Source organism: Heterodontus francisci, chromosome 3, assembly GCF_036365525.1.
Source record: "Heterodontus francisci isolate sHetFra1 chromosome 3, sHetFra1.hap1, whole genome shotgun sequence".
Lineage (NCBI taxonomy): Eukaryota > Metazoa > Chordata > Chondrichthyes > Heterodontiformes > Heterodontidae > Heterodontus > Heterodontus francisci.
Window position 1 is genome coordinate 174,928,510 of NC_090373.1, and position 24,504 is coordinate 174,953,013.

Genomic DNA, 24,504 nt, shown 5'->3' on the forward strand with positions numbered 1-24,504 from the left:
AGTCGATCACAAGCAAGACAAAATTATAGGCAAGCTGGTTTGGAAAGTGACAGCCTGCTGAGGACCAAATCAGTACTGGAGCAGAAAACTAGGGGAAACTTGAGTACGTTTGCAAAACTGAAACCGGCTGACTTCTAACCCAAGTATCACAGTTAAGAGGCAGAGCAAATCTCCCTCCCACTCTGTGCATCTCAGCTCCAACATTAGAAGACTGTTTCGCACATCAATCATCCTATAGTTCCCAGAGTGAGTCTTGCCAATTCGGTGCTAGGTATGGGACAGTTTTGTGTAAACCTAAAGCCATAGGATTTTTGCGAATAAAGTGAGAGATTTACCGAATCATTTTTCAGCAACTTCAACAGTGTCCTGACTTGCATCATCAAATCCCTGTGAAATGTTGGGGAATAAAAGAAGATACAGTCAGCAAGCTCTATGTTAAACAGTGTTTCTTCAACTGGTTGAGATTTGATATTGTAGAACTGATTCATTTGATTGTAGTTTTTAATGGCCTTTCTACTGGCACAACATTTCGTAGAATCATAGTTATATAGCACAGAAACAGGCCCTTCGGCCCATCGTGTCCGTGCCAACCATCAAGCACTTATCTATTCTAATCCCATTTTCCAGCACTTGGCCCATAGCCTTGTATGCCTATGGCGTTTCAAGTGCTCATCTAAATACTTCTTAAATGTCGTAAATGTAATCTATGTCACCAGTGACAACTAATTACTGACAATCTCCCCAGAAATTTGACAACCCCATTGTTCATCTTACATTTGTTTGTACCTAGTGAGAAAGCACCTAGGTTCACTATTACCAGTTGAGTATGTCTGTGAACACGGACATGCTGGTGTCACAATATGATCTTAAGTATTGAATGAGTGGGAGCTATTTCATCCACTAAGCCATTGTCACCACAGACCATAGGCAATTTTCCCCACGATGCACTATCCCTCACCCACCCAATTGTCTGAAGATGACGACCAACCATTAGTATAATATAAGATGAAGGACTGCAGAACTTCTCCCCGGCTCTCAGATTTATTAAATAGCACATATACTATTCAACTCCATGATATAAGGACAGAGTGGATGTAATAACGCATGTATGACAAGACCAGACACTCATGAAATAACCCAGGGATAAAGAGAATAAAAATCCATGGAAGAACCAAAGAAATTAGACATACGCAGCTATAGCACCTGCAACGGCCTGATTCAAGAAAGACTGGGGGGTATCTTGACGACCAGTATCAGTGGAATATCCAACCAATGAAGGGTTAAACTCACGGAGAATATCTGAAGAGAAAATAAGGTATAGCATCCAAATGTTACGGAAGTGTGCACTCTAAATACATGTAAACCTAATCAGCATCCGATGGTGACAAAAAAGGAGACATTGTGTTGGAACATAGGAAATAGGAGCAGGAGTAGGCCATTCGGTCCCTCGAGCCCGTGCTGCCATTCAACTAGAACATGGCTGATCTTCTACCTCAACGCCAGTTTACTGCAGTATCCCTATCTCCTTTAATATCTTTAATATCTAGAATTCTTTACCCTCTGAGTGAAACATTTCATCTTCATGTCAGTCCTAAATGCCCTACCTCTTATTCTGAGACTGTGTCCTATGGTTCTATTATACCAAGTGCAGAAGGATCAATTGCAGAACATAAATGGATCAGAGAAAAAGTTAGCATACAGCTTCATCTATGGTTACCTATTAAGTCCTTGATAGGAGGGGCACACCACTTTTTAAATTTGCTCTCAGGATGTGGAGGACATTGGCAAGGCCCCATTTATTGACCTTCCCTTGTGATCCTGAGAAGGAGTTGGGCTTTTCCATTGAATTGCTGCAAGTCCTGATGTAGATGTTACTCTTCCAATAGTGTTGGGTTGGGAATTCTCGGAGATTGACCCATCAACAATGAAGGAATGGCAATTTCTGTCCATTGGAGGATTGTTGTGCAACTTGATACAGCTCCTCTTATTCTGTTTGGTGGCTGAGATTGCAGGGGAAGAAGGTGCTGTCAAAGTAACCTCATTGGTGAGTTGCTACAGTCGCAATACACTTCTTGTGGATATAGAGTCTAGTTTCAGGAATACCAAACAAGTTTACTACTCTGCTAATGGAATGTTGGCCTTTATATCTAAAGGACTACAAGACAAGTCAGTAGAAGCCATGCTACAGTTGGTACTGTGTTCAGTTCTGGTCACCTTCAGGAGGATATACTGGCCCAGGATAGATTTGCTAAAATGATAGCTGGACTCCAAGGGTTAAACTACAAGGAGAAATTACACAAACTAGGGTGGTATTCCCTGGAATTTAGAATGTTACTTAATGGGATTAAAGGATATGGGCAAAGGTGGGTATATGGAGGCAATTCGCAAGATCAGCCATGATTTCACTGAATGGCAGTACAGGCTCGAGGGGCTAAATGGCCTACTCTTGTTCTTATTGTCCCTTTGTTGATGTTGAGCTTCTTCAGCGCAGCTGGCTTGTAAAAATGAGGAACTAAAAGTATCAATTAGTATCAATAAAGAGGTAGTACTCGAAAAATTAATTGGATTGAAAGTTGATAAATCCCCTGGACCAGGGGATGAGCTGCATCCCAGAGTATTGAAGGAGGTGGCTATAGAGATAATGGATAATTTGGTGGTTATCTTTCAAAATTCTATAGATTCTGGAAGGGTTCCTGGAGACTGGAAAATAGCAAATGTAACCCCACTATTTCAGAAGGGAGCGAGAGAGAAAAAGAGCTACAGACCTGTTAGTTTGGCATCAGTGGTGGGGAAAATGTTAGAATCTATTAAAAAGGATGCGATAACTGGACACTGGAAAAATAACGATATGTTTGGGCAGGGTCAATATGGATTTCTGAAAGGGAAATCATGTTTGACAAATCTGTTGGAGTTTTTTGAGGATGTTACTTGTAGCATAGATAAAGGAGAACCAGTGGGTGTGGTGTATTTGGATTTTCAGAAGGCTTTTGATAAAGTCTCATACAGGAGGTTAGTGAACAAAATTAGAGCACATGGGATTGGGGGTAATGTAGTGCAGTGGATTAAGAATTAGTTAACAGACAGAAACCAGAGAGCAGGAATAAATTGGTCATTCTCAGAATGGCAGGCTGTTACTAGTGGGATACCACAAGGATCAATGCTTGGGACTTAGCTGTTTACAATCTATATAAATGATTTGGATATGGGGACCAATTGTAATATTTCCAAATTTGCAGATGACACAAAAGTAGGTGGGAATGTAAGTTGTGAGGAGGATGCAAGGAGACTTCAAGGGGATTTGGACAGGCTAAGTGAATGGGCAAGAACATGGCAGATAGAAAATAATGTGAATAAGTGTGAAGTGATCCACTTTGGTCGAAAAAACAGAAAGAAAGAGTATTTCTTAAATGGTGAGAGATTGGGAAGTGTTGATGTCCAAAGAGACCTGGGTGTCCTTGTTCATGAGTCACTAAAAGTCAGTATGCAGGTACAACAAGCAATTAAGAAGGCAAATGATATGTTGGTCTTCATTGCAAGGGGATTTGAGTACAGGAGTAAAGATGTATTGCTTCAATTGTAAAAAGCATTGGTGAGAGCGCACCTGGAGTATTGTGTACAGTTTTGGTCTCCTTATCGAAGGAAGGATATACTTGCCATTGAGGTAGTGCAACGGAGGTTCACCTAACTAATCCCTGGAATGGTGGGATTGTCTTATGAGGAGAGATTGCAGAAACTGGGTCTGTATTCTCTAGAGTTTCGAAGAATGAGAGGTGATCTCATTTAAACTTACAAAATTCTTACAGGGTGTGACAGAGTAGATGTGAATAGGATATTTCCTCCGGCGAGTGAGTCTAGAACAAGGGGACATAGTCTCAGAATAAGGGGAAGACCATTTAAGACTGAGATGAGGAGGAATTTCTTCACTCAGAGGGTGGTGAATCTTTCGAATTCTCTACGCCAGAGGGCTGTGGAAGCTCAATCATTGAGCATATTCAAGACAGAAATTGATAGATATCTGAATACAAACACATCAAGGGATATGGGGATAGTGGGGGAAAATGGCGTAGAGGTAGATGATCAGCCATGATCTGTTTGAATGGCGGAGCAGGCTTGATGGGCCGAATGGCCTACTCCTGCTCCTATTTCCTATGATACTATGATCCTATTCAGAGGAAGCAGGAACTTCCTGCCCTACGCCAGTTGCAGGGCCTCTGTGCACTTCAGGCATGAACCTGTCCCACAGTCTTGCACCTAAAAACTGAGCAGAAAGCAGCAGCACAGATGCAGGCTTTACAGTTGAGTTACTGGCAGTCAGAGCTTCTATTTGCTGCTGGAGAGTGGATCATCAGGTGTAAATGTGAAAAACAAATTGACTTGTCTTCTCCACCTTCGACCTGCCCCAGGGTCCCCGCAGACCCCTCCCTGGGTCCCCCCCCCACCCTGTGCCAGGTATCTTTGGGAACTTTCAGCTGAGGCTGCCAATGGTACCAGGTATTGAGTATGAGGCAGGAGGCAGGGAATAGACCCTCCTACCTCATTATAATGGGAACACCCACACCTATTACAAAGACTGGGGTAAGGAACATTGTGTGAGGGAGGGGCAATCTCCAGTCAAGTTTGTAACACACTAATGGCCTAAGTAAAACCTATTGTGGCAGCAACTGGAATTATAAGAATCCTGAAGAGTGATAGCTGGAGAAAAAAATGTATGAATAATATTGGTCGAATTATGTGCTACTTACTTGCCAATGTGGTGACAGTTGTTATATTCTTATCTCCCCCGATGCTGTGTAACACAAATGGCAGATGTTCATTTCTTTTTGCTTGCATTTACAGTGAAATTCACAAACCAATCATGAAATGGAAGTAAAACACTGCAACATCTTGAAACATTGGGGTAGAAATTGGTATGCCACTTATCAAGTGCAAAATGAGCATAAAGTCTAGCAATTTAACAATGGAACAGCCGGCACTCAATTCTTTATTTTAAAATTCTCATCTTCATTGTTCAAATTTCTCCATGGCCTCGCTCCATCTTATCTCTGTAACCTCCTGTAGCCCGACAACCAAGATCTCTGTGTTCCTCCAATTCTGACCTCTTACGGATCACCAACTTACATTGTCTCCAACGCTGGTAGCCGTACCTTCAGACATCTAGGCACCATACTCTGGAAATCCTTCCTTAAACCTCTCTGCCTCTCTACCTCTCCTTTAAGCTGTGCATTGTATCAGCTGTGGCTCTGTTGGTAGTACTCTCTATGCTAAGTCAGAAAGTTGTGGGTTTGAGTACCATTCTGGAGGCTTGAGCAGAAACATCTCAGGTAACGCTCCAGTACTGAAGGAGAGCTGGACTGCTGCAGGTGACATTTTTTAGATGAAACATTAAACTTAGGCCCTGTTTTCTCTCTCAGGTAGATGAAAATGATCCCATGGCACTATTTTAAAGAACTACAGGAGTGTTCTCTGTTGTCTCAGCCAATAATTACCCCTCAATCAGCATCATTAAAATAGACTATCTGTTATCATATGGCTGTTTGTGGGTGCTTGCTGTGCACAAATTGTACTTTTTACATTACAACAGTGACTAGACTTCACAAAATACTTTGTTGGCTGAGGTCGTAAAAGTTTTTTATTCGTCCTTGGTATATGAGCTTTGTCCCGGATGGTGTTCAGCTTGTTGAGTGTTGTTGGAGCTGCACTCATCCAGGCAAATGGAGAGTATTCCATCACATTCCTGACTTGTGCCTAATAGATGGTGGACAGGCTTTGGGGAGTCAGGAGGTGAGTTACTCACCACAGAATTCCCAGACCTACTTTTGTAGCCACAGTATTTATATGGCGGGTCCAGTTAAGTTTCTGATCAATGGGAACCCCTAAGATGTTGATGACGGGGGATTCAGGGATGGTAATGGCCGTTGACTGTCAAGGGGAGATGCTTAGATTCTCTCTTGTTGAGGTGATATATAAATGCAAGTCTTTCTTTTCTTACAACCTATCTCTTTGACCATGACTCTGGTCACTAGCCCCAAATGTTCCTTCTTTAGCTCAGTGTTAAGTTTTGTTTGATTGCCCTGCTCTGAAATGCCTTGAGATGTTTTTACTACATTAAGGAAGCTATATAAATGCAAGTTGTTTTTGTCGGTGTCGCGGCAACAACACCTGAAGCTCTAAAAAAGAGAAGATTCCATTCTGTGAAATGAATCCTAATTAGAGATTCAGAGATGTGGTAAATAGTGCTTCAGATCTGAAAATCAGGATTGGGATTCACTAGGAATGCTCAGGCTTAGAAATGAGCATTCATCATTACCATTCTGAAAATCCCATTTAAAGATTAGCAATAAACACACAGCTGAGAACAAAATGGTGGACCTTTACTTATAGAACTCAGGAGAAAGGGGAAGAAAAAGTTACTAACCTCCAGGAAAGTCCTCTGTACTGAGTGAGAACATCAAGAAGATTATTGGGCTTTGACCCCGCTCCACTACCAGCCTAAAGCACGGATGAAAAACATTATTTAACGTACTATTGTCAAAACTCATGCTAAATTAGACTATGTAGTACAATGCACAATGTTGGTTTGTTTGGTTCTGTGCTATAACTCACAAGACATTGGGAGAGCCCTATGGTCACTTATTCGATGTTACACTCCCAACGAAGGCACAAAACCCTCTTTGTTCCCCCTTGAGTTTTTCTTCTCGTGCAGCTCCCTAGATGACGAAGGAATGGAGGCAATGGGGCCTCCTGCTAGCCATCGCCCAATACCACACTTAGCTGACTGCCAGAAAGCTCCTGAGGGGAACTCTCCAGAGACTCTCCTTCCAATTATCTCACTACCTTTGCAAGTAGACATCTGGCCTCAGCTTGATTTCTCAATGGACACCTTGATATCTCGTTGAAACGTATATATTTCTTCCAAGACTTTGACAGGGTAGATGCTGAGAGGTTCTTTCCCCTTGCTGGGGAATCTGAAACATGGGGGCATAGTCGCAGGATAAGGGATTGGCCATTTAGGACTGAGATGAGGAGAAATTTCTTCACTCACAGGCTTGTGGATCTTTGGAATTCTTTGCCCCAGTTGTTGAGTATATTTAAGGCTGAGATAGTTAGAATTTTGGGTATTAAAGGAATCAAAGGAAATGGGAATAGGCGGGAAAGTGGAGTTGGTGTAGAAGGTCAGCCATAATCTTATTGAATGGCAGAGCAGATTCAAAGGATCATATGGCCTACTCCTGTACCTATTTAATAAAAGAGGTTGGGCTGATATCGATTTGTATCTCAGGTCACATGTGAAGAATGGTAAAAAAAAAATGGGACATTTTTTAAAATCATCAACTTTGAATGAAGACTCCCTACAGGTACCAGTACCATCCTTTATGCTGGCACTTCATGGAGTGGTTGAGATTAATGGCATAGTTGCATAAGAGGAAGCTGGAGAAGTACATGAGGGAGAAAGGAATAGAAGGATATGTGATAGGTTAAGATAGAGTGGGAGGAGAATCATGTGGAGCATAAACACTGGCCTGTTTATGTAAATTCATCCTTGGTATTTGAGCATCACTGGCAAGGCCAGCATTTATTGCCCATTCCTAATTGCCTTTGAGCGGTTTATGGTAAGCCGCCTACAACCGAGTGGCTTGCTAGGCCATTTCAGAGAACAGTTAAGAGTCAACCACATTGGTGCGTGTGTCGGTCTGGAGTCACATATAAATAAAGATAGCACAGAACCTGAAGGGAATTAGTGAACCAAATGGTGTTTTAAAACAATGCAGTAGTTTCATGACCATTATTAATGAGAATTGTAGGAACATAGGAGCAGCTGTAGGCCATTCAGTCAATCGAGCCTGCCCCACCATTCAATATGATCATGGCTGATCATCCACTTCAATGCCTTTTTCCCACACTATCTCCATATTCCTTTATGTCATTGGTATTTAGAAATCTGTCAATCTCTGTTTTAAACATACTCAATGACTAAACTTCCACAGCCCTCTGGGGTAGAGAATTCCAAAGATTCAGAACCCTCTGAGGAAAGAAGTTTCTTCTCACCTCGGTCCTAAGTGGCTTGCCCCTTATTTTGAAATTGTGTCCCCTGGTTCTGGACTCCCCAACCAGGGGAAATATCTTAGCTGCATCTACCCTGTCTATCCCTTTAAGTATTTTGTAGGTTTCAATGAGCTCACCTCTCATTCTTCGAAACTCTAGAGAATACAGACCCAGTTTCCCCAATCTCTTTTCATAGGACAATCCCGCCATCCCGGGAACAAGACTGGTGAATCTTCATTGCACTCCCTCTATGTCAATAATATTCTTCCTAAGATAAGGGGACCAAAATGGCACACAGTACTCCAGGTGCGATCTAACCAAGGTTCTATACAACTGAAGCAAGACTTCACTACTCTGTACTCAAATCCTCTTGTGACAAACGCTAACATATCATTAGCCTTCCTAATTGCTTGCTGCACATTAGCTTTCAGTGCCTTATTGACAAGGACACCCAGGTCCCTTTGTACATCTACACTTTCTAATCTCTGACCATTTACCATACTCTGCACATCTATTCCTCCTACCAAAGTGGATAACCTCACATTTTTCAACATTATATTCCATCTGCCACGTCCTTGCCCAGTCACTAAGTCTGTCCAAATCCTCTTGAAGCAGCTTTGCATCTTCCTCACAATACACATTCCCACCTAGTTTTGTGTCATCCACAAACTTGGAAATACCACATTTGGTCCCCACATCCAAATCATTGATATATATTGTGAACAGTTGGGGCCCAAGCACTGATCCCTGCGGTAACCCACTAGCCACAGCCTGCCAATGTGAGAATGACCCGTTTATTCCTACTCTCTGCTTTCTGCCTTTTAACCAATTCTTAACCCATGCCACTATATTACCTCCTATCCCATGTGCTTTAATTTTGCTAACCAACCTCCTGTGGGGGACTTTATCAAAAACCTTCTGAAAATCCAAGTATAACACGTCCACCTACTCTCCATTATCAATTCTGTTAGTAACATCCTCAAAAATCTCCAACAGGTTCACCTCAGACAATTTGCCCCTCATATCTTCATAATTTCCTTTGTTCAAATTTAAGACCCTGGCTTCAGATTGAACTACCTCACTTTCAAACATAATGTAAAATTCTACCATATTATGTATTTTGTTCAAAATTTATTAATGAATTGAGTTTAAATTCCTCCAGCTACTGTTGGGATTTGACGCATTTCTCCAGAGCATCAATCTGAGCCTACTGGATTACTAGCCCCTAACATTACCATCATGCTACCATCTCCAAAATTTAAATTAGCTGAAAAGAAACTCTTCACAGTGTAACAGGCCTTAAAAACAAAACTCCTCACGTTTAAGCTAAATTAGATTTAAAGTTTAATAGGTATAATCTTCTTATCAATTCTGATTCTTTCCACCGTCTCTCTTCTTTTTCAAGTAGGTGGCAGAGCCAGTGATAGGAAATTAGGACAGACCTGGTCCATTACAGTTCTCTGGCTCTGCTGTCTAATTCAACAAGTATTAGACTGCTTGTCAGACTAAGTACCCCCAAGGATGTTTGAAGGATGACTGGTAGCTTCAAGCAGTCAGTTGGCACAGTTGAAGGATGCCCTGGTGCCCATGTGGCTACAAATAGTGGGTTCCATAAAACAAGCATTGTAAATCCCAGGCACCAGGACAATCCCACAAAGGGATTTTGTTTTATTTCCTGTGGGCGATGAAACAAAATACAAAGCAACGTTATCTAGCCTCACCGTGATGGAGTCTCCAAGGGCAGCGATCACCTTTATGTCCGCTGGTCTGAGCTCATGGACTGGTGGAGGAAGCAAAGCACTGGGCATGAGCAAAATTTAAACCACAGTACTTGAAGCAAAGAAGACGGGATAATTAAGCACAAATAAGGCAATTGCATTTATTCAGTGTTCCAACATATTAATGCTTTTCACCGTAGATTTTCATAGAGATGATAATGCTGGTAATAGTTTAGAAACAGCAGTTCTTTTACAATGGAAATTGGGTCAGATATATAGTCACTGTGGGCACTTAGTTGAGGTCAGTGGGTATAGACCCACAGCCTAGCACTGCATTGGCTCCAATGCCCTCTGCCTCTATGCTGACCTCTATTTGCTTATTTGTAATTAGGTAGAAGGTGCCATCAAAAACACATTTACAACTAGTCTAGTGCACTCCAAACCCAGCTCCACCCAGGTCAGCCGAAATGATAACAGCTGAAAAAGATGTTATCACTGCTGACACTCTTTAAGGGATCAGCCTTGATTAACTATTGACTGAGGCAGATTACAATACAGTAGAATGTTCAAAATTACTTTACTCTTTTGGTGAAAGAAGGGTGAATTATACTTAATGTAGAAACCTGACAAATCAAAATTAAGAAGGCAGAGCAAATGATTTTGCTTCTGAAGATTTTGGGGCCTGAAAATCCAGAGGAGAAGAATTCAGCCCTTAAACTAATATTGCTGTTCATGGGAATCTCTGTGGCTGAGCATGGAAGACTTGCCAGGATCAGGGGAATGTTCTTTCACTACCCCTCCACCACCATCCCCCCACTGAATGGCGGGTGCCTGTACCACTAGGGGTGCATCTCGCATGTCCACTGTACTGGAAAGGCTGATAGGTCCACTGAAGACTGCAAAGATTGGTGATGTCCCCACAGCCCTCTTTGGAAGGGTACTACCTAAAACTTTCTTTGCTAAAATATGGTCTCTGCATCTTTGAGGGTTCCGACTATGTCCATGGCCTAGTTTCCATGGTAGACCCACATCTGTTTCACTTTTGAAATAGCGCTGCCCCCCTTCTACATCAAGGGCCTTGTTTAGAGTGAACAGAGCTGCTGCCTTCCAACACCCCACCCTCCCCCAACAAACAAAGCCAGACTGAATATCGCGGTAATGGCCTAATTTGTTACCTTCCATTGCACGCCCTCTGGAGATTGGCAGGGACTGTGCCAGAAAGGCCATGGATATTTGGCCTCTTTCTACTATTCCATTCTGTTCATATTATAATGTCAATCACCTCATCAGGGCCAGCGCTGCTTCTAGCTTTCTCAAACTCTCGAATTGCCACGTCGCTGAGAAAATTGGCAAAAGTGGTTTTAGGTCAGATCATAGAGTGGATCGACTTGGCCAAACTGATGAAGTCTTTGCCAATCTCTGAATGGGTCTGATTCTCGCTGCAAACCCTAACCCTATTTGATTCCCACATCCATTCCTGACCTGAGCTAACTCCTGTTGATGGCTGCTGCCTGACCCCCACAAATCAAGCCATTTGGCTTAGTAAATCTTCCACTTATTTCAATCATATGTTAAACGTACTTGTAACCTCATCTTTCACATGTAGTAAACCTGTCTATGTGAAGAGTGGCAGATTTCTCAAACAATTGCAATCAGATCAGTGCAGATCTGGCAGCAGAGAACAGGTTGGGGTTACAGCAGGAATTGAATGGGATAGGAACTAACAGTGGGAGTGCCACTCAGAAATGGTTGACATTAGGAAGTGGAAGTATCGTGCTGGAGCACTAAAGAATGCCGTTCACCAGAATGATACTGCGGCTAAAAGGGTTAAATTACAAGGACAAGTTGCAGCGACTTGGCTTGCATCCCTTGTGCATAGAGGATTAAATTGACATAATTGAAGTATTTAACATGATAAAAGGATTTGACAGAGTAGCTAGAGATAAACCATTGACACTGGTGGAGTTGTCCAAAACAAAGGGGTCTAACCTTAAATTGTTGCCGCCATAGTCCCAAAGGACCAGGCACGTCTCCCATTTGAGAGAGACAGTTGTGGTGATGTATAGCTTGCCACAGGCATGGGCAAGGCGAGGAGGCAGGCCTCCATGAACTAGCACAGCCAGTACAGGGAGTGAACCCGCAATGTTGGCGTCTTTTTGCATCACACACTAGCCGTAATAGTGCTAAGCCATTCAGGGGAGGTGGCAGGAAGCAGTTCTTCTCAAAAGGGTAGTGGAAATTTGTAACTCTCTTAAAAATTTGTTGAGGCTGGAGGCCAATTATCAATTTCAAAACTGAGATTGATAGATTTTTGTTAAGCAAGGGTATTAAGGGTTACAGAAACAAAATGCATAAATGGAGACAAGGTACAGATCAACCATGATCTACTGAATGACAGAACAGCCTTGGAGGCTGAATGGCCTATTCCTGTTCCTAAGTTACTGTGTCCTAGGGTTAAGCCACACTGTTGTGCCACAGCACCTGACCTGGGAGAGACTAATGCTGACATTGCCTTCAAGAGAGTTGGAGAAAAATTCCCAAGAGAGTTGGCATTCTCCATCTGTCACAGTAAGTGAAGCAGCGAGAGAACTAAAGGAGATTGGTGCAAATTCTTTCTTTGCTCTGACAGTGTGAATTGTTCTTTGAGTCATCTTACTTGAGCCAATATTTCTTACATGCCTGTTGCTTGCCAGTAGGTGCATGGTCAGAGACTGAATCTGACTGGATTGATAAGATATTACTATAACCATGTATTTACTGTACCTGAGACTGGAACAGCATTAGAGGGGTCCCTTTCTGTACAAGTCACTTCACTGCCAGAATTCTAGTTCAAAATGAGACACAAATTTATTGAAAGGATACTGTTGTTGCAAGTAGCTACTTTTATTTATTTAATTTATTTAAGTTAAGTAAAAAAAGGAAGTTCTGGAAGTGCACAGCAGGCAGACCAACCCCTAAAAGAAAGGGCTAGGTTCATTTTTTTTTTATGTATTTGGTTCAGAACTCCCTGGTGAAAGGTCATATCTGAACAGAGCAGACTTACAGCGAAAAGGGAAAGAAAAAATTAGAAATGAGGTAAAAAAGACTTGTGCCATGAAAATGATATTTTGCATATTTGGGCGGTTCAAGTTGTGAAGGAGAAGGAGAGCTGAAAAGATTTAGACGAGAATCAGGAATATGGAAGGAACCAAACAAGGGATGAGGTAATGAAGGTACAAGGTGCAAAGATGGAAAACCTTCACTGGTGAGGTAGTTTACCTGCTGGCTGGCCCTCCCCGCCTCTGCATTCAGACGTTTTGCATAGTCGCTGTTTCGGGTAGTAAAGAGGTAGGGTCTCTTCTGCAGGAATTGACAGAAACAGAGAGGTATTGTGATACAGCAGTTTAACAGTACAACTTTCTATTTAAACAGTAAACATGTGAAGGTGCTGAACACAGGAGGAATGATTGATCGCACAGAGTGACTTTTATAGTGCAAAAGCAGCAGGCGTCACCGTCTGATCTTACCTGGGTTGGACAATGCAACTGAAGGGCTGTTGCTGAGCATTCAAGGACTTCATTTTTATCCCCATTGGGTTCGAGCTGTAAAGGAAAACAGATGGACCTGAGATTGAGGTTCAGTGCCACATTTGTTGAAAAATTATGTCGCAGCGTAATTAACGGCGCAGACTCTGACCTTAGCAGTAGCCAGTTTGAATTTGGAAATATTGCAAAATGCACAATATCATAGGTTTAGGGCTCATTATTGATAGGGACCTGTATATGAGGCAGGCACGTGAAGTGTTTCACTCCCTCAAAGATGTTTCTAGACCTTGATATGATCCTCATCGTGGTTATCTTTGCTTCAGATTGCAATCTTAACTTATCTGAAGTTACAGAGGTGAAAATCAGCTTGACTGATCAAATGACTCAGCAAACTCGAAATGTCACTGGTCCACCTCTCCTGCTGCTGTGCCCAATATGGCGGGTTGAACACGTGCCTACCATGCCAATGCCACAAAGCAGCGAGTTGTGACTTGCACCACTCACCCCGTTTTTAAACTCACCATCGGGTTCGGACCACATCCTGGCATTCCACAGCCACAATGTTTGGTCCTGTGCTATCATAGCTGAAGGATGAGGGAATGTGAGGGCTTATAAAGTTGCTTTCTATGCTCTGTACCTGAACACTGCACCATATTTGGGGCACGGTGCCTTAAAGCATGGCTACAGCTAGCATGGTTTTAATTTGACTTATTACCCTGAAGGCACCTCCTGTCCAAATTATTGCAAACCTCATCTGTCATAGGTACATAGGAGGAACATGGGATGAGGCCATTCAGCCCCTCGAGCCTGTTCCACTGTTCAGTTAGATCATGGCTGATCCGTATCTTAACTCCATCTACCGCTTTGGTTGCATGACCCATAACCCCTTTACTGCAATTTTCCAGGAATTGCAGAATTGGCCTGATTTAACTGTTCTAATGCTCTTTCAGACATCTGGCACAGTCACAATGGGCCGAATGGCCTACTGTGCTGTATGAGTTGATTAGTTAAAAGCTTAGATGGATAAGTTAGCTACAGCATGAGTGAACATTTCTGACACCTAATATTGTGAATTAAAAACCAAAACCGGAAAGTTGCTGTAAATTGTGATGAGGGGCTTGTGACTCAAAGCAACGAGGATAACAGCAGGTATAGAGAGATAGAAATAAACTTGTCTTGTATTGCCCTGAGTATATCTGAGATTGAGGGGTAATCTGAGCAAAGTCTTTAAATTATTAAGAGGATTTGATAGGGTAGATGTGGAAAAACTATTTTCTCTGATGGCAGAATCAAAACAAGGGGATTTAATCTTAAAATTGGAGTGAGGTCATTCAGGAACAAAACCAGGAACCACTTTTTTCACACACAGAGCAGTAGAAACCTGGAACTCTTTTCCCTCAAAAGGCTGGGTATTGCTGTAAGCATTAGAGATCGATAGATTTTTATTAAGTAAGGGTATTTAGGAATATCGAGCAAAGGTGGGAAATAGAATTGAGGTGCAGCTCACACCTGAGGGGCTGAATGGCCTTACTCCAGATTCTAATGTTCCTATAATAGGGGGAAAATCAGGAAGAACAGAGGTAGCATGAAAGGTTGTCTCATCACTGCGGGGTCAAAACCTGGAATTCCCTACCTAACAGAGCGATGGGAGTACCTACACCACATGGACACCATGACAGAAGGCAGCTCACCAACACCTTCTTAAGGGCAACCAGGGATGGAAAATAAATGCTGGCCTTCCAACAGTGCTCATTTCCTCAGAATGAATAAGAGAAATAGAAATAGGAATGGGGAGAAGGGGTGGGAGTGATAGTAATGAAGCCAGATTAAACAGAAAGGTTCAAAGAAAATGGGAATGGCCGCACTATAGAAATGGCAGAGGCAGAACTGTAATAACAAGGGAAGTGAAAATAACAGCAGCCAGAGACAAAGGGAATTTATTATCTCACTTAACCTATCTTTGACCATTTTCCTATCGCTGCAGCAGTTAACATGACGCTATCCGAGATTGGCTTATCTACTACCTACTTCATTGCCAAGTTCTCTAGAGTCGTTGCTTTACAAGGAAACCTCACCATGTAAATAGCACGGCTAGATTATTTGTTAACTGGGACAAAACCTTTCCTCTAAACTCACATATCAGTCATTTCATGAACAACAAGGTTTCTGAGAGAGAGGGAAATAAAACAGAAAAAAAGCTGGATAACACTCAGTGGATCAAATAGAATCTGTGAAGAGGGAAAGAGAGTTAAAGTTTCAGGTCGATGACCTTTTATCAGAATGGAAAATATTAGAGATTTAGCAACTTTTAAGCAAATGTAGAGCCAAGGAAAAGGGAGAGAACCCAATTGATGGGGTGGGGGCAGAAGTGATTAAATGGCAAAAGCTAGCACAAGGCAGAAAGAGGCGATAATAAGACAAGTAAAGAACCAAACTGCAAAATACTGCGGAATAAAACCAGTAAGTGTCGGAAATACTCAGCGGGTCTGGGCAACATCTGTGGAGAGAGAAACAGAGTTAACAGTTCAGGTCCGTGACCTTCCATCAGAACTCTTCATGGACTCAACTTTCATTGGCAGCTCCAGAGGCACTGCAGAGCTGTCACTAAATTTACAGAGGGATCTTTCAAGAGGTATTAGGCTGCTCAATAGCATATGCAAGTGATCTGACACCTATTTCACAGTGTGAATAGGCCTGTCGAATTTAGCAGTGGGACCAACACCTGTGGAGATTGGGTATGGACTGTCCCACAGCCACATTAATATGTGTTGTGCCTGTTGTACAAGCAAAAACGCTTACCATTTTCTACCCCATGATATGAATTGTGATTGAATGTAATGTCACCTGAATGGCTTGAAGCCACTTTTTCCAGCGGGTGTCGGGACCCAAATGTTGGGCTCATATGGGGGTCCCAAGCGTGCCCTTGTCATCAGCATACTGCCCAGCGCAACCTTCTGGGAGGAGGCCTACGAATTGGCCACTTCCACTCTCATTGTCCTATTAAGGATGACGGGCTGGCTGCTGATGCTGCAGGTCCAATCAGAGAGCCCATAGTGATGTCAGGCTGGCAGCCCCACCAGGAGAGGCAGGTGATGCCAAGGCAGGCAGGTGGGCACCTCAGCATGGAGGCGCCCTTGGTTGCATGCACAGAATTCATGAAATAAGTACCGAAGCTGGTAGGGCCATGGGGATGGATAGGAAATCCCTCCGCAGGATGAGTTACGACTGGGCTGCAGCCTTTCATCCCCATAGCCCGTCATTGGGGCATGAAGTCTCCAGCTCCAATGGCTCACCCCACTGGGCTGCCACCGGGAGGCTGCCTCGATTGAGCTAGCCGTCACCACGCACAGTGGGGGTCTGCTCCGGCACCGGTAAAATACAGGCACTGGCTCAAAATGGCCCCTAAGTGGCGCCTCAATTGTACTAATTGCTACCCATCTCTGTGGAGCGGGCAGCCGACCCAGTTCTTAGCCCGCCCCAGGGTAGTCCCCCAGAGGCGGGTATGCACCAGAGTATGGTCCCGAGGTGGCTCCCCCCCCCCCCATTTTCCCAGCAACCCCCCCCGCCAAATCTGTCTCCAAGGGGCCAGGAATATCCAGCCCTTAGTTTCAAACCACATCAGCTTTAAATGACTCTAACTGGTGGAAAATAAACTTTTTAAACATCATGAGGTTTTGTGTTACCAAAGAGGTTGTTGTCAATAAATTTTTAGGTTTTACTTCAAATCTCTTTTCTTTGGCCCTTTTTTTGCCAGTTTAGAACTATTCCAGAACTTTTCACAGCAAGAAAAAATGTGACTCCCTGCCAACCACCGATAGGTGACACAAACAGAAATTTGGCATCAACACAAACATTAATGTGATCCTAAATCTGCTTTCACCTCTCTGTAACCTCCTGCAGTCCAACACCTCCTGGAAAATTCTGTATTTCTCTGTCTCTGGCCTCTCCCCTTCCCTCCCCATAATCATTGGGTGGCTATGTTTGCAGCCATATAAACCCTACTCTCTGGAATTCTCACTCTAAACATCTTCAGCTTTGCACCCTTCTCTTCCTTTAAGACCTTTCCTAAAATCCACTTCTTCAGCCAAGCTTTTGGTCATCTCTTCAAATATCTCCTCCAACTCACTGTCTACTTTTGTCTTTTTTGTTGTTGTGTGGGTTGCAGAAGAATAGGTTAGAATGCTTAATTTTCCTTTTCAGATGCAAAACAGTGTGTAAAAATTTACCAACATTCTAGCACTAGATATCAGGACAGTATGGCTACATAGTGCCAGACACATGTGTTTGTGTAAACAGTTATCAAGTTCACCCAGACGATACAGGCAATTTAGAACAAAGAACAAAGAAAATTACAGCACAGGAACAGGCCCTTCGGCCCTCCAAGCCTGCGCCGATCCAGATCCTCGATCTAAACATGTTGCCAATTGCTGGTAATTCCATCCATGGGCTTCGTAAGTGATGGAAACTGTCACTTTGAAATCAATCCCGAGGAGTGGAGACATTTGAAAATGTGAGATGTTCATTATTTTAAAACGGGGACTGCAGATTAATTAAAGTGTGTTAGCAGTGACTCAGTTAGTAGCACTGTTGTCTTTGAGTCAGTATGTGGTGCATTCAAGCCCCATGCCAGAAAGCTGAGCACCAAATCCAGGCTAGTACATCAGTGCAGTACTAAGGGAACGCCTCACTGTCAGAATTGCCATTACTTGGACAAGGCATCAAAGCCGTCTGACTTCTTAGGTGGATGTAAAAGATCTTCTACTGGGATGTCCAATATTTATCCTTTAACCAACATTGTAAAAAAAAAAAGCAGATCATCTGGTCATCTTCTCATTGTTGTTTGTGGAAACTTGCTGTGCATTTCCTACATTACAACAGTGACTACACTTCAAAAGTCTTTAATTGTCTAGAAAGCACTTTGGGACATCATGAAAACTGTTTTATATATGTGCAAGTTAGTTAGTTCTCATCTAGTCTCTTAAGCTGAAGAGATCAACAATATATCATTTTCAACTTATGGGCGTAAAGGGTTCATCATTTACCAGATTTCAATTTGTAGTCCAAACCCAGGACTATATAGGATGCTGACTGAGTTTAATGTGCGTGATCTACTCAATCTCCTGTTTAATACCCACTAGAGCTGTATCAGCAGATATCTCCTTATCATTTTATTTTTAAATTAAATAGGTGAAACGCCCAAGGAATTAAACCTCTGCTCTGAACAAGCTTCTGTGTCCTTTCTCATCAATTATCGAGGAAGAAATGCCACAATAATGGTGCATTAAAATAAAGAGTTCATTAATGCTTAACAATTCTTTATCTTATCTGAAGCATCTGAGATGAGCTATGATTTTTGAGGTAATGATGTTTTGCTTTTTCTTCCCTAGAAACAGCAATGCTAAAAGGTCAATGAACCCAAAATGTTTGGGAACTATTGTGGAAACTTTCAATGAGCTGGTGACATCTCATTAACTGCAAAAAGAGCCATGATATTATCAAGCCAAGATGCAGAAATTCCTGATCAGTACTTGTCTGGAGAACACCTTTCGGTTCTTAGTTTTTAAGCTGTTTACAGAGCTCCTCAGTATGGTTCAATAGGCAGCAATTTGTAGCAGTGCTGATCTATTAGAGTGACCCATGAAAAGGGCATCTATCATGGACTGAGAGGGGTAAATGCCTATTACTGTCTCCTGCTTTTTGTTTCTTCATCAGGCAAAGTAGTAACAGTGAAATTAGGAATGCATCCTACATATGCGTAAGAGAGAGCTACGTGAACAACAAAGCTACACTACATGATATTAATGTATGAACACTTGGCAGGGGTTACCTCAGACGTCTCCCAAGTAAAAGCCTGCTACCCGACCCAAACCCGACGGGACCCGACGACATATGTCGGGTTTGGGTCAGGTCGGGTCGCAGTTCCGGGTCTGGCATTCGGGCTCGGGTCGGGCCGGATCGGACACACTCTATCACCACCTCAGGTAAGTGACTCTAATGTTAATTTACTTTTTGGACTTTAAAGGTGGTTTTGTTACAGTTATTTTAAGCTTGTGCAGGTAAGGAACAAAGTGAAAAACGGAAGCTAGGTTAACTGATGGTCGAGTCGGGTCAGGTCGGGCACGGGAGAAAATGGAAGGACTCGGGCCAGGTCGGGCTCGGGGTCGGATGGGGTTCTGTCGGGCTCGGGTCAGGTCTCATTTGCAGACCCGAGCAGGCCTTTACTCCCAAGGGTCTATCCTTGGCCCCTTCCTATTTCTCATCTACATGCTGCCCCTCAGTGACATCATCCAAAAGCATAGCGTTAGTTTTCACATGTATCCTGACAGCACCAAGCTCCGCCTTACCACCACTTTTCTCGACTCCTCCACTGTTGCTAGATTATCAGACTTCTTATCTGACATCCATGAGCAGAAATTTCCTCCAATTAAATATTGGGAAAACTGAAGCCATTGTTTTCGGTCCTCACTGCAAACTCCTGTTCCCTAGCTACCGACTCCATCCATCTCCCTGGCAACAGTTTGAGATTAAACCACTCTATTCACAACGTTGATGTCATATTAGACCCCGAGATGAGTTTCTGACCTCATATTAGTGCCTATTTCCACCTCCGTAGCATTGCTAGACTTCGCCCCTGTCTCAGCTCATCTGCTGCTGAAACCCTTATCCATGCCTTCGTTACCTCTAGTCTTGACAATTTCAATGCACGCCTGCCTGGTCTCCCACATTCTACCCTCCGTAAACTTGAGGTCATCCAAAACTCTGCTGACTGTGTCTTAACTCGCACCAAGTCCAGTTCCCCTACCACCTCCGTGCTCGTTGACCTACATTGGCTCCCTGTCAAGCAACCTCTTGATTTTAAAATTCTCATCCCTGTTTTCAAATTCCTCCATGTCCTCACCCCTCCCTATCTCTGTTATCTCCTCCAGTCCCACAACCCTCCAAGATATCTGCGTTCCTCTAATTCTGAACTCTTGTGCATCCCTGATTTTAATCGCTCCACCATTGGTGGCCGTGCCTTCAGTTGCCTAAGCTCCAAGTTCTGGAATATCCTCCCTCACCTCCCCGCCTCACTTTCTTCCTTTAGGACCCTCCTTAAAACCTATCTCTTTGAGCAAGCTTTTGATCATCTGACCTAATATCTCTTTTTGTGGCTCAGTGTCATACTTTGCTTTATAATGCTCCTGTGAAGCGCCTTGGGACTTTTTAATTATGTTAAAGATGCTATATAAATATAAGTTGTTGTTGGGTGTTAACCTGCCCAACGTTGCAACACCTCCTTTTGCCATGCATTATCATACCTTTTGTCATTTAATCTCTCCAGCCTTCCACCCTATCACAGGTGGCACAGTGGTTAGCACCACAGCCTCACAGCTCCAGCGAGTTCAGTTCTGGGTACTGCCTGTGCAGAGTTTGCAAGTTCTCCCTGTGACTGTGTGGGTTTCCTCCGGGTGCTCCGGTTTCCTCCCACATGCCAAAGACTTGTGGGTTGATAGGTAAATTGGCCATTGTAAATTGCCCCGAGGTAGATAGGTGGTATGCAATTGAGGGACGGTGGGGATGTGAGACGGAAATAGGATTAATGTAGGATTAGTATAAAATGGGTGGTTGATGGTCAGCATGGACTTTTTGAGCCGAAGGGCCTGTTTCGGTGCTGTATGGCTCGATCACACATCTTCCCTTTTGTTCTTTCCTCCCCTCCCCACCTTTCCCCACCTTGCAAAAACCTGTTACATCTCTAACTTTTTCTAATTCTGACAAGAGGTCATTGACTGGAAATGTTAACTTTTCTTTTCTGCCCAGACTTGCTGAGTATTTCCAGCATTTTCTGCTTTTTTTATTTCAGATTTCTAGCATCCACAGTATTTCGCTTTTGCGTTAACCTGTCTAGTAGTTTAAATAGGTTAACATCTCAGATGACATAGCAAGCAGTGGGGTTTGATACAAATGTATTGTGTTTGTACAATAATGTTGAGGAAAGTCGTTCCCACTGCACAACACTAGAATAATGGATACCTAGGAGTGATTACAGGCTGAAATCTAATTGAGAGATGGGAAGAAGTTCATTAGGAGGATTTGTTGGTCCTCTTTCTATCCTCTATATTCTATGTAATTGTATGTAATTCCAGTTTACAATTCAGGGGCAGAATTTTCGCCTCCATATGGGGACGAGTATAGAGGCAGGCGGGTGCGAACATTCATGCCACCATGCCGCCCACAGGCAATTTTCACGGAGGCCGGATCGCGGTCAGAGGGGGTCCCTGCCCGCAAGCAAGTAGCCAATTAAGATGAGTTAATGGCCTATTAAGGCCTATTGTCAGAGGCCGACTGGAATTTCTGCTCGACTGAGTCCTGTGCAACAGAGTGCTTAACTCAGGAATTTGGTAAGTGTGGGAATTCGGTGCAGTGAGGGAGGAGGTGCTGTCTAGTCTTTTACAGAACAAGGAGTGATCCAAGAGAGGGAGCCGGAAACAGTGAGAGCTGAGAGCTGAAGCCGAAAGGCATTAATTAGATGAGCGAGTTGATGATTGGCTGGTGAGTTTTAAGGGTTTTTTTCACTTTTCCATGCTGGGAAAGGTTTAAACTGGTACAGGGGAGATATAAGTATTGTATTAAATTTGTAGTTTAACTAGTTAAACTACTTACTATAACTACAAATTATCAGTGATATTTCTAAACTTGAAACCTAATTAGTCAAATAAAACACAAAAGAGATGGCAGGATAGGTGACGTGTTTCAGATGTAGCATGTGGGAGCTGGTGGACACCAATGTGATCCACGGCAACCACATCTGCATTAAGTTTCTGCAGCTCGAGTCCAAGATTCAGACACTGATGCATCAAGGAGGAGGAAAGTTACCTGGACACTGTGTTCCAGAAAACAGTCACATCCATTAAGCTAGGGTCTTCAGATTTGGTTCGTCTCAGGGACAGGAGGGTGTGACTATGAGTGAGGCAGGTATGGGGATCCAAAAGGCAGCAATGGAGGAGCCTCGGCCCTTTCGCTTGTCCAACAAGTTCAAGGTTCTTGTCGCTTATGTGGACAAGAGCAGGGACTGCAGGGAGGATGAGCAAACTGACCACAGCACCGTGGTGCAGGGCGCTATTCAAGTGGAGGGAGTTAAAAAGAATGTAGTTGTAGAGGAGACAGTATAGTTAGGGGGATAGATACTGTTCTCTGCAGCCGAGATCATGAGTCCCTAAGGTTGTGTTGCCAGTCCGGTGCCAGGGTTAAGGACATTTCCTTGGGGCTGGAAAGGAACTTGGAGTGGGAGGGGAAGGATCCAGTTGTTGTGGTGCACATGGTTACCAACAACATAGGTAGGACTAAGAAAGAGGTTTTGCTGAGGGAGCATGAGCAGCTAGGGGCTAAATTAAAAAGCAGAACTGCAAAGGTAATAATCTCTGGATTACTACCTGAGGCACCAACAAATTGGCATAGGGTAAATAAGATCAGAGAGTTGAATGCATGGCTCAAAGATTGGTTTTGGAAAAATGGATTTCAATTCATGGGTACTGGGGAAAGAGAGAGCTGTACCATTGGGACGGCCATCACCTGAACTGTGCTGCGACCAGTGTCCCGGCGAATCGTATAACTAAGACTGTAGAGAGAGCTTTAAACTACATAGTTGGGGGGAGGGTTCCGGTGAAGGGAAATTTAGAAAGTTAACGAGAAAGGACAAGGCAATAGTGCAGGGTAATGATATGGATAATGTTAACCAAAGTGTGACAGGAAGGAACAGAGCGTCTAAACATAAGAGTGCACCAGCATATAAGGCCAGTGTAAGGAAAAATGGTAAAAAGGCAGAATTAAAGGCTCTTTATCTGAATGCATGCAGAATTTGTAACAAAATGGATGAATTGATAGCACAAATAGAAATAATGGGTATGATATGATAGTTATTACAGGGACTTGATTACAAGATGACCAAGGCTAGGACCTGAATATTGCAGGGCATTTGACATTTCGGAAGGATAAGAAGAAAGGAAAAGGAGGTGGGGTAGCTATGTTAATAAAGGATAAGATCAGTGCAGTAGTGAGAAATGATCATAGCATGGAAGATCACGATGTAGAATCAGTTTGGGTGGAGATAAGAAATAGCAAAGGAAAGAAATCCCTGGTAGGAGTAGTTTATAAGCCTCCAAACAGTGGCTACACTGGAGGACAGAATATAAATCAAGAAATAATAGGGGCTTATAGGAAAGATACTGCAATAATCATGGGCTATTTTAATCTTCATATAGTTTGCAATCAAATTGTCAAAGGTGGCCTGGAGGCAGAGCTCATAGAGTCTATTAGGGACAGTTTTTTTAGAACAATATGTTCTGTAGCCAACCCAGGAGCAGGCTATTTTAGAGCTGATATTGTGTAATGAGACAGGATTAATAAATGACCGCATAGTAAAGGATCCTCTAGGCAGGAGTGATCATAACATGATGAAATTTCACATTCAGTTTGAGGGTGAGACGTTTAGGTCTGAAACTCACGTCTAAAATGTAAATAGAGGCAATTACATAGGTTTGAAGACAGAGTTGGCTAAAGTGGACTGGGAAAATAAGTTAAAAGGTAAGACAGTAGAGAAACAGTGGAAGACATTTGAGGAGTTATTTCATAACTCTAAACAAAGATATATTCCATTGAGAAAGAAAGACTCTATGAGAAGGACGCACCGTCCGTGGCTAACTAAGCAAATTAAGGATGGTATCAAATTGAAAGAAAAGGCTTACAATGCTGCAAAGATTAGTAGTAGGCCAGAATATTGGGTAAATTTTAGAAACCAGCAGAGGATGACTAAAAAAAAAATTAAGGGGGGGAAATTAAAGAATGAGAGTAAACTAGCAAGAAATATAAAGACAGTAAAAGCATCTACAAATATATAAAGAGGAAGAGAGTAGCTAAAGCAAGCATTGGTTCCTTAGAGGATGAGACTGGAGAATTAATAATGGAAACAAGGAAACGGCAGAGATTTTGAACAAGTACTTTGTATCTGTCTTCACAGTAGAGGACACAAGAAACATCCCAAGAATAGCAGAAAATCAGAAGACGAAAGAAAGAGAAGAACTTAAAACAATCACTATCACTAGAGAAAAAGTACTAGGAAAACTAATGGAACGAAAGGGTGACAAGTCCCCTGAGCCTGATGGCCTGCATCCTAGGGTCTTAAAAGAAGTGACTGCAGAGATAGTGGATGCATTGGTTTCAATCTTCCAAAATTCCCTAGC

General features: G+C 42.9%; 1 protein-coding gene across 2 annotated transcripts in view; it reads right to left on the reverse strand.

The window, feature by feature from the left end:
• The window catches only part of plb1 (phospholipase B1), a 234,932-nt gene that overhangs the window by 179,620 nt on the left and 30,808 nt on the right, over positions 1 to 24,504 (reverse strand). For both annotated transcript variants that reach the window (XM_068019539.1, XM_068019548.1), the window contains exons 15-22: positions 13,268 to 13,342; positions 13,020 to 13,100; positions 12,525 to 12,585; positions 9,765 to 9,823; positions 6,416 to 6,489; positions 4,743 to 4,786; positions 1,191 to 1,299; positions 336 to 387 (exon numbers count right to left, since the gene is read on the reverse strand). In XM_068019539.1, coding sequence (XP_067875640.1) covers positions 336 to 387; positions 1,191 to 1,299; positions 4,743 to 4,786; positions 6,416 to 6,489; positions 9,765 to 9,823; positions 12,525 to 12,585; positions 13,020 to 13,100; positions 13,268 to 13,342 — 555 coding nt within the window. The remainder of the gene's footprint in view (positions 1 to 335; positions 388 to 1,190; positions 1,300 to 4,742; positions 4,787 to 6,415; positions 6,490 to 9,764; positions 9,824 to 12,524; positions 12,586 to 13,019; positions 13,101 to 13,267; positions 13,343 to 24,504) is intronic.